This window comes from Anarhichas minor, unplaced genomic scaffold (genome assembly GCF_050575085.1).
Source record: "Anarhichas minor isolate MPS153535 unplaced genomic scaffold, ASM5057508v1 ptg000137l, whole genome shotgun sequence".
NCBI classification, from domain to species: Eukaryota; Metazoa; Chordata; class Actinopteri; order Perciformes; family Anarhichadidae; genus Anarhichas; species Anarhichas minor.
The window spans coordinates 533,305-545,000 of NW_027466583.1; the positions used below are offsets into that span (position 1 = coordinate 533,305).

An 11,696-nucleotide genomic window follows, 5' to 3' on the forward strand; every position below is an offset into this window, starting at 1 on the left:
TTTAAACACACAGGAACGTCCTTATATAGGTGCAAAGTTGTTTCAGCTTGGACTTCCGAGAAACTTCAACATGAAACAATGTATCAACCAGTCCATACTGCAACACCTCCAACATGAAACAATGTATCAACCAGTCCATACTGCAACAACTCCAACATGAAACAATGTATCAACCAGTCCATACTGCAACAACTCCAACATGAAACAATGTATCAACCAGTCCATACTGCAACAACTCTAACATGAAACAATGTATCAACTAGTCTATACTGCAACAACTCTAACATGAAACAATGTATCAACTAGTCTATACTGCAACAACTCTAACATGAAACAATGTATCAACTAGTCCATACTGCAACACCTCCAACATGAAACAATGTATCAACTAGTCCAGACTGCAAAACCTCCAACATGAAACAATGTATCAACTAGTCCATACTGCAAAACCTCCAACATGAAACAATGTATCAACTAGTCCATACTGCAAAACCTCCAACATGAAACAATGTATCAACTAGTCCAGACTGCAAAACCTCCAACATGAAACAATGTATCAACCAGTCCATACTGCAACAACTCCAACATGAAACAATGTATCAACCAGTCCATACTGCAACAACTCCAACATGAAACAATGTATCAACCAGTCCATACTGCAACAACTCTAACATGAAACAATGTATCAACCAGTCCATACTGCAACAACTCTAACATGAAACAATGTATCAACTAGTCTATACTGCAACAACTCTAACATGAAACAATGTATCAACTAGTCCATACTGCTACAACTCTAACATGAAACACTGTATCAACTAGTCCATACTGCAACAACTCTAACATGAAACAATGTATCAACTAGTCCATACTGCAACAACTCTAACATGAAACAATGTATCAACCAGTCCATACTGCAACACCTCCAACATGAAACAATGTATCAACTAGTCCATACTGCAACACCTCCAACATGAAACACTGTATCAACTAGTCCAGACTGCAACAACTCTAACATGAAACACTGTATCAACCAGTCCAGACTGCAACTATTGCTATTAACCACTAGTTCATACATTGCATATTTTTTCTGATTGAGGGACATTTTAAAATGTCTCATTAAATCTCAGAAATGTTTTTTAAAATCGTCCATAATCCAGCAGAGGGTGCTGCAGCCCCCTCAGTCAGTGTTGATGGGAGATACATTTGTGTACTCTGTGTGCTGCTGAGTTCTTATCTTGTCAGTCAGTTCAGACGTTTAAAGTGTCACAAATGTTTTGTATGATTTTACTTCAAGAAGTGACTTTGATGTTTATTCAGACATTACTGGAACAGTTATGTAAATGAGATGAATACTAACGTTTACCAGATAAAGTGTATTTACTGCAGCATCAAAAGTAGTAGGAGTAGTAGTAGTAGTAGTAATCTTAGTGGTAGCAGTAGTAATAACTTTGCCAGTATCAAAAGTGTTAATAGATGCAGCAGAAGTACTACCTTATCAATTGTATCAATTATAATGGCAATAGTTGCAGTATTAGTGTTAGCAATCGCAGTAACTTTAGCAGTTACAGCAGTAGTACTGTAGTATTGTAAGTATTGTAGTAGAAGCAATAGTGGTAGTAGTAATATTAGTGGTAACTTTAATTGTAGTAGTAGTATCCAATACATTATTGCATGTATAATTTATTGTGCAACCCGTAAACCTTTAGTAGAAGCAGTATTTGAAGGTGTCAGTAGCAGTGTAATAACTTGAGCAGTAGTAGTAGTAGTAGTAGTAGTACTATGAGTAGTACAGGTAACATCACACAGAGAGTAATGAATGTCACTGATGACGTGATGAGAACAAACTGAAGAGGAAGAAGAGTGAAGAACAAGGACAACTGACAAACAGACACAATACAAGAAGTATACACTTGTACACACGATAATAAACACACACAGATACACACTGTGCGTATGTTTGTTTTAAAAACGTCTCACCTTCTCTCTTCAGCGGCATGTCGTCTCTCTGATCCACACAAATCCTCTTTGGGGATTTTACAAACACACACATTGCATGCTGGGTAATGAAGTCCTAATCCCATCAGCCCTCTGTGACACAGATAAGTACACACCGTGGCCCCGCCCTCCTCCTGCTGTCACACCACAAGATTGGACGATGCTGTCAGTCCCAGTTTGATTGACAGCTCTGTTAAACTGAATCATAATCGTTTTCAATTCTGTCTGAAGAGAAATATAAACAACATAAAGCTGCATTTTAAAAAACTATATGAAAATACAGCTTAATGATGTTGTTTATTCATTATTGATTCATTAGATTTATTAGTGTCAATGGACCCGAACCACTAGACTACTGGAGACTACTGGGAATCTAACCAGGGACCCTCTGTGGGATGGACCCGAACCACTAGACTACTGGAGACTACTGGGAATCAAACCAGGGACCCTCTGTGGGACGGACCCGAACCACTAGACTACTGGGAATCTAACCAGGGACCCTCTGTGGGATGGACCAGAACCACTAGACTACTGGGAATCTAATCAGGGACCCTCTGTGAGATGGACCTGAACCACTAGACTACTGGGAATGAAACCGGGGTCCCTCTGTGGGATGGACCCGAACCACTAGTCTACTGGGGATCAAACCAGGGACCCTCTGTGGGATGGACCCGAACCACTACTGGGAATGAAACCGAGGTCCCGCTGTGGGATGGACCCGAACCACTAGACTACTGGGAATCTAACCAGGGACCTGCTGTGGGATGGACCAGAACCACTAGACTACTGGGAATCTAACCAGGGACCTGCTGTGGGATGGACCAGAACCACTAGACTACTGGGAATCTAACCAGGGACCTGCTGTGGGATGGACCAGAACCACTAGACTACTGGGAATCTAACCAGGGACCTGCTGTGGGATGGACCCGAACCACTAGACTACTGGGAATGAAACCGAGGTCCCTCTGTGGGATGGACCAAAACCACTAGACTACTGGGAATCTAACAGGGACCTGCTGTGGGATGGACCCGAACCACTAGACTACTGGGAATCTAACCAGGGACCCTCTGTGGGATGGACCAGAACCACTAGACTACTGGGAATGAAACCGGGGTCCCTCTGTGGGATGGACCAGAACCACTAGACTACTGGGAATCTAACAGGGACCTGCTGTGGGATGGACCCGAACCACTAGACTACTGGGAATATGTGCAAAACATAAATAAAATAAAAGTCAACAAACTAGTTAAATTGTTTAAGTTAAGTGAAGGAAAAGTTATTTGAACACACAAAGTGTTTCTCTAATCAGCATGAACTGATCAGTTTGAGGAAAATCAATAACCTACTAAACATAAATAAGTGTGCCTTAGCCCTACGCCTTGCCTGTCAGGCTGACTTTATTCTTAATTACGTAACAACTTCGTGACTATATGTCATAGGTGGACTATAAACTCAGATATTTACTCTTTTTTAATAAACTGAGGAATTTGGTTGATAGATTTTCTTGGAGGACATGAACTGCAGCCAGAGAGTTTCAGTTGCCTGCAACCCTGCACACAGGGCATAATGTCATTGATAAAGATGTCTCTCTGTGGCGCTAAAACAGACAGAAAACCATCCGTCTTCGGTCAGAACCTTGTTGGACACATAAACCGTGTGAAGCCGCTTAAGGTTTACGGATATGTGTTTACTTTTGATTGTTAAATGGTTTATTTCCCGCCGTGATGTGTTTCCTATCAGGCACCATTCAGGACGCCTCTCTCCTTCTGCCGCCCCCTCTCTGAGCTGCGACCAATCAGACGACCTCTCGAGTGGAGTGGTCGTCTGATTGGTGGCAACTTGAGGGAGTGACCGTAGCTCAGCTCGGCACGTGATTGGAGGACTACGCCGTCACTCACGGGTCTAACCGCGGCTGACGTATTAAATAGCGGGCTCGAATCTAGAGCACGGCGAGAAGAAGCTAGCAGCTAGTCGCGGCTAACAGCTAACACTTTAGCAGAAGTCATTATTCATCGCCCCGCACACACGCACTGACACACGCACGCACACGCACGGGCAGCTCAGGCAGGGGCTCGTTTCACGCACATAGTTTGTGTGCGTGTGTTAGCGGACTTTTAGCTCCGCGCTAGCTACTTCCTGCATGTTAGCTGGAGAAGCTAACTGTTTACCAGGCTGTTCCTCGGGTCGGTTTTAATTATTCATGAGGGCGCTCCGTGATTGGTGGAGACAGCGACAGAGGCGGGGCCAGAGAGGGTTTGCGTGTGAATGATAAAACACGTCAGAGGACAAGTGGACTGTTTCTGCAGCACAGAGTGAGTATTAATGAGTATTAATGATGATTATTATTATTATTATTATTAATGATTATTAATCCTCAGTAAAAGTACTAACACCACACTGAACAAATACAGTAAAATGTAACTGCAGTAAAAGTACTAATACAAAGAATATATAATGTATATATATTTTTTTTTACACTGCGGTATTATTACTTTTACAGCAGTAACAGTATTTTTAAGTACACTTTAAATTAATTAATTTATGACTAAACATCAGATTTGATGAACTCTCAGCTAAAGTTGTCTGATGGATAAAGTGAAGTACAAATCAATGTATTTATTTAAGATAATTGTGAGCTCTGTGATTGGCTGATCCGTCCGCAGGTGGAAGATGATCAGGATGTCATTGGACACGGAGACCGTCCTCCCTCACGAGGTCAGCCCCGCCTTCCCCGGCACCGTCGGCCTATCGGAGCAGCCGCAGCCAGCCAAGACCCGCCCCCTGCTCCCAAAGAATGGCCTCCAGTTGCCCGGCAACAGCCAGGCCCCCGTCCAGCGAATCGCTAAGAGGCGTTACTCGATGGGCGTCGGCTTCAAGGGGCTGGCCAAGCGTCGCCGACGCGCCGTCAGCGACAGCCAATCTGAGCCCGTTCTGCCGAGTCACTTCCTGTTGGGTGGGAACATCTTCGACCCGCTCAACCTCAACTCCCTATTGGACGAAGACGTCAACAGGTACGATGCTCCGCCTTTAATCCAATGATTGATTGAATGATTGGTCGATCGGTTGGTGATTGTTCTTACGTCAGCGTTATCGTTCTTCCTCCCCAGGGCGACCAATCAGGAGACACCAAAGTGCTCACCCCTGCCGTCGAGGGGCGGAGACCCCGTAGAGATCCTGGTTCCTCGTGACATCACAGACCCGCTGAACCTGAAGGGAGGGGGGGGCAGGGGGGGGAAGGGAGGGGGAGGAGTCCTGAAGACCCCCCCGAAGTCCAGGAGGAGACACAGGAACCGACACCATGGAGGGGGGGGGGGGCGGAGGAGGAGGAGGAGGAGGGGGAGAGAGGGAGGAGCTACCAGCTCGACTGTTTCCCTCCACAGCTGGACTCACAGGTGAGACTGGAACACCTTGATCTTCTCTGATTTGTTGTCACATGACTGTTGGTCTTAGATGAATCAATCATGACGTCATAGTTTCACACTAATGTTTTTACACAATCTGGTTACAGTGAACGCTTTATTTGAGGACAGATTTTAAATGAGACTTGTAGCATAACATGTTTGATTAAATATCACAATTTAAAGATTAGTCTTGGCTGAATTTTCCTGCCGGAAGCGTTCGTCACACATGATGTGTTCAAGGACCGTCAGAAAGATGAAAACCTGGCGGTCATGACAGTTCTTACAGCTTCTGCCTGAGATAAACGGTGTAGATTTGGCAACAGTTTAAATATGAATATTTGTTGTGTGTAGTTCCTGTGTTGACCAGAGGGGGCAGTGTTTCAGCGTCTCCTCTCCCCTGTGAGCTCAACACGGCCATCACCTGTCGGGACGACGTAGCCCCGCCCCCCATCCTCCCCAGGAGACACACCCACCCTCCACCGGGACACGCCCACAAGCCCGGTAACCAGGGCGACGGTCGCCAACGGAGACGGCGCCGCACCACCTCCACGATGTCAGCGGACTACGACACCACGTTGACCGCAGCTCGGCCAACCAGATTCGAGACGCCACTGGTGGGAGGGGCTAAAGCCGGCAGGTGAGTGTTACACCTTAAGTAAAACATCCTGTAATCTGATTGGCTACTCGGTCACGTGACCTCTGTGCTGCCCCCCCCCAAAAGGTGTGGAGGACCTCGGCTCGGCTCGGCTCAGCCACCACAGAAGAAGAAGAAGCACCGCTACCAGTACGGCAACCGCTGCTGTTACTACGGTTACCAGGGTTTCTACGGCGATGGGTGGGAGGGGCACGTGGGGGCGGAGGAGGACCCGAGGCTCCGCCTCCTGGAAGCCGATTGGTTCAGAGACAAGAAGGTGCTGGACGTGGGCTGCGGCGCCGGTCACCTGACGGTGGCCGTCGCCCGGAGGTTTGGCCCCGCCCACATCCTGGGGGTGGAGCTAGACCACCGATTGGTCCACGTCGCCAAGCAGAACGTCAGGCACTTCCTGTCACATGACCTGGTGGTGGAGGAGAGGAGGAGGAGGAGGAGGAGGAGGAGTGGAACGCCGGGAGCCTCCTCTTCATCTACTACGAGGAAGGAGGAGATGGAGGAGGACCAGCAGGCTCTGTCTCTCCTCTCCTTTCCTCTCTCCTTCAGGGTGAGTCGAGGTCCTCTCTCTGCTCCTCCTCTCCTCCTATCTTCATCATCATCATCGTCATCTTCCTCCTCCAGGTTCCCTAACAACGTCAGCTTCATCCAGGTGAGTCTCACACCTCACACCTGGATATCCAGTACATGAGCCTCTGACATCATCATCACAGCTGTGACTCCTCCCACAGGGCGACTACGTGTCTGGGCGTGACTGGTGGCCTGGGCGGGGCCAGTATGACGTCATCGTGTGTCTGGGCGTGACCAAGTGGGTGCAGCTGCGGTCGGGCGACGGGGGCGTGGTCACTCTGTTCAGACGAGCCTATCAGAGCTTGTCGCCGGGCGGATTGTTTGTGCTGGAGCCGCAACCGTGGAGCAGCTACAGCCACAGCAAGAGGGCCTCGGTAATTTATATGTGTCCTGTATTTATTATGTTGAGATGACTAACGCTACCGGCTGACGTTACTAGCTCTCCTGCCGATTTAAACTCAGATTAGTTGTTCACAGTGTAACATTATTAGATAACGAGATAACGTGTAATTAATCCTACTGTCTGTTACACTACTGGGGCGGTCGTGGCTCACTGGGTAGAGAGGGTCGTCCGACAACCGCAAGGTCGGCGGTTCGATCCTCGGCTGCTACGTGTCCTATGCCGAAGTGTCCCTGAGCAATACACTGAACCCCTAACTGCTCCCCGGGCACTTCTCAGCAGCCCACTGCTCCCAATAAGCTAGGGATGGGTTAAATGCAGAGGACAAATTTCGTATATATGTGTAAATGTATATGACAAAAAACTTAACTTAAACACTGATATATACATTATTTATATATATTATACATACACATATACAAATACACACTAAAACCAACTTGTGTGTTTTAGGAGGCGACGGAACGAAACTTCAGGAGTTTGAGACTGAGACCTGAACAGTTCACCTGTTACCTGACTGACAACGTGGGCTTCACCTCATACAGACTCATCACACACACAGGTACACACACACACACACACAGGTACACACACACAGGTACACACACACAGGTACACACAAATGGGTACACACACAGGTACACACACACAAATAGGTACAGACACACAGGTACACACACACAGGTACACACACATACACACACACAGGTACACACACAGGTACACATACACACAGGTACACATACACACACAGGTACACACACACACACACAGGTACACATACACACACAGGTACACATACACACACAGGTACACACACACACACACACAGGTACACATACACACAGGTACACACACAGGTACACACTCACACACACAGGTACACACACATATAGACAGGTACACACACACACAAACAGGTACACACACATATAGACAGGTACACACACACACAGGTACACACACATATAGACAGGTAAACACACACACAAACAGGTACACACACATATAGACAGGTAAACACACATAGACAGGTAAACACACATACAAACAGGTACACACACAGGTACACACACAAACGCATACAAACAGGTACACACACAAACGCATACAAACAGGTACACAAACGCATACAAACAGGTACACACACAAATGCATACAAACAGGTACACACACAGGTACACACACAAACGCATACAAACAGGTACACACACAGGTACACACACAAACGCATACAAACAGGTACACACACAAACGCATACAAACAGGTACACACACAGGTACACACACAAACGCATACAAACAGGTACACACACATGTACACACACAAATGGGTACACACACAGGTACACACACACAAATAGGTACAGACACACACACACACAGGTACGTACACACACAGGTACACACATAAACAGGTACACACACAAATAGGTACAGACACACACACACAAACAGGTACACACACACAGGTACGTACACAAACAGGTACACACACACACGTACACACACATAAACAGGTACACACACACACAGGTGTCCCCTCTAACGTGTGATCTGATTGGTGCGTTCTTCCAGGTAATCAGCGGCCAATCTACCTGTTCCACAAAGGCTCCGCCCAGAGGAAGTGATGTCACCAGGACAGGATGTGACACATCTCTCTTTGAGATGCCAGTTTCCATGGCAACCACCCTTGACTTTGACTGACGGGTGGAGAGGAGGAAGCTGATTGGATGCTGTATTTATGACTCGTGAGCTCGCAGCTGATTGGTTGAACAGTGGAGCCGGTTCGATGACATCACAGACGATAACAAAGGTTTCTGTGGATGTGATTGGTCGTCACAGGCTCATCGAGCCAGAGCAAAGGATTGTGGGTTACTCTCGCTGTGTGACCTCTGATTGGACACTGGGCACTTGACAGGAAGTGACACGTCACCTACAGGAGTTTTCTTTTTTCAAAACATTTTATTGTTTAACGTTTTTTTTTGTCAAAATAAATTCATGTTTTGTTGAGATTTAAAGCTGCAGGTATTATTAATAATATCATGTTATTCTTAATATATGATTAATATTATGTTATTATTTAAATATTGATTCATAAACAGCAGAATAAACGCTGGACACATTATAATGTAGAGTAACATTATTAATGTTATTGTTAATAGTGTTATTATTATTCATATTATTATTAATAATGTAGTTTTTACTATCATTGTTGATAGAATTTTTATTATTATTCTGAGCAGTTTAAAAATGTTTTTAAATATTTAACCCTAAATAATAATAATAGGCCACGCCTCCTCCAGGACCACTGAACCAATCACAGAGAAGCTAAATGTTATGACCAGCTGATGATGTAGTTGCTCTTCACCACATTAGATCATAAATGGGTTGATTGATCCTCGTTAGGTGTGATTAGATCATTGATTAATGACTGACAGATGGGCGTGGCCTCTGTCACAGCCCCAGCTCTAGCCCCGCCTCCTTTCCATGGTCACCAAAGGTCGGCCCCACGGCGTCCTGCTTGTCATCGATCAGTTCTCCTCCAGCAGCCACGCCCTCATCAGCGCTGACCACGCCCCATCCTCTGGTGGATACGCCCCTCTCCAGGAGGTGGAAGCTGGACATATATATATATATATATATATATATATATATATACATGATGAATCATAACAAACTTCTTACTGGAGCTGAAGAAATGAAACTCAGCAAACAGCCGAGCAGAAACACAGACTGCAGCAGCGTCTCCAGGTGAGCGTCTCCAGGTGAGCGTCTCCAGGTGTCTCCTAGAGGTTTGTTTTGCGACAAGATGAAACAAACATATATCACAGAGTCTGTAACAGGAGAGCTCACCTGTCCTCTATTCCTGCACTGGGACACACTGGGACACACTGACACACCTGAGACACACCGAGACACACCTGAGACACACCGAGACACCTGAGACACACCTGAGACACACCTGAGATACACTGACACACCTGAGACATGTTATGTTACTATTAAATATTTAATTTCTCATTCTTTTTCACATTTTAAATATTGTATATATTATGAAATGATTTATATCAGATATAACAAGCAAATCTTACCCTGCAGCTTCTTGGAGGATAGCCTAGCTTAGCATAATGACTGTATGTCAATAGGATCCGTTAGCCTGTCCAACATAATTAGTCAGATCCCTTGATGAGCTCATTAATGAATACTGGTCTCTGATTGGTTCTCACCTGGTGGGCGGGGCCACTGTAGACACGCTGAAACCAAAATAATCCACAGAGAAGAACGATGTTTGACTGAAGTCAGGAGGATGAGGACGCGTCTCCTTTGTGTCTCACAGATCACATCAGAGGCTCCGCCCTCTTCGTCTCTGTTAAAAACTGAATATTTTAGGACTCTGAGTTCCTCCAGAAAAATATTAATCTTTAGGTTTGTGGAGAGAAATGACAGGTTTCGTGTGTGTGTGCGTGTGTGTGTGTGTGGACCTATATAGCATTTCAGTGACCACATCTCACACACACACACACACACACACACACACACACACAGCTATATGAGGACACACTTCCTGTCCCCTTGTAGTCCTCAGATGTGTTTTTATACTTCTTTAAAGATCTAATATGAAGCTCCAACCAATCACACAACAATATATACATGTATATGTATATGTATATGTGTATATATGTATATATATATATATATGATGTTAAACATGTGATGAGACACAGAGACGTGTCTCAGCCAGCAGAGGGAGACAAACAACACAAAATCCAGACTATAGAACCACCAACGTGGTTTAGAGGGACAATGAGATAAAACTTTTGTGACGGCCCAGGGCCATCAGGAAGATTGGAGGCAGCTGGCCAACGCCTTCGCCCTACAAGACCCGCCCCATCCGGAGGAGGGGCTGGCTTCTTTTCCCTGACACCTGGTGTGCTACACGGAGTGTTTTAGAGGGAGCAGTTACACCGTCTGGGATCTCACAGGTCCTCATGGATCCTCATAGAGTCTCTGTGGACTCACAGGTCCTCATGGATCCTCATAGAGTCTCTGTGGACTCACAGGTCCTCATAGAGTCACTGTGGACTCGCAGGTCCTCATAGAGTCTCGGTGGACTCACAGGTCCTCATGGAGTCTCTGTGGACTCACAGGTCCTCATGGAGTCTCTATGGACTCACAGGTCCTCATAGAGTCTCTGTGGACTCACAGGTCCTCATGGAGTCTCTGTGGACTCACAGGTCCTCATGGATCCTCATAGAGTCTCTGTGGACTCACAGGTCCTCATAGAGTCTCTGTGGAATCACAGGTCCTCATAGAGTCTCTGTGGACTCACAGGTCCTCATGGAGTCTCTGTGGACTCACAGGTCCTCATGGATCCTCATAGAGTCTCTGTGGACTCACAGGTCCTCATGGATCCTCATAGAGTCTCTGTGGACTCACAGGTCCTCATAGATCCTCATAGAGTCACTGTGGACTCGCAGGTCCTCATAGAGTCTCTGTGGACTCACAGGTCCTCATGGAGTCTCTGTGGACTCACAGGTCCTCATGGATCCTCATAGAGTCTCTGTGGACTCACAGGTCCTCATAGAGTCTCTGTGGACTCGCAGGTCCTCATGGATCCTCATAGAGTCTCTGTGGACTCACAGGTCCTCATGGATCCTCATAGAGTCTCTGTGGACT

The 11,696-nt window shown here is 46.2% G+C and overlaps 1 protein-coding gene across 1 annotated transcript; it reads left to right on the forward strand.

Moving 5' to 3' along the window:
* The first annotated feature begins 3,927 nt into the window (after window positions 1–3,927).
* On the forward strand, window positions 3,928–9,037 carry mepceb (methylphosphate capping enzyme b). The gene is given in 9 exon segments (XM_076085059.1): window positions 3,928–4,311; window positions 4,663–5,010; window positions 5,107–5,299; window positions 5,301–5,391; window positions 5,752–6,037; window positions 6,122–6,698; window positions 6,778–6,990; window positions 7,470–7,578; window positions 8,595–9,037. Coding segments are annotated over 9 exon segments (1,917 nt in total). The 5' UTR covers window positions 3,928–4,264; the 3' UTR covers window positions 8,648–9,037.
* Window positions 9,038–11,696: the final 2,659 nt, after the last annotated feature.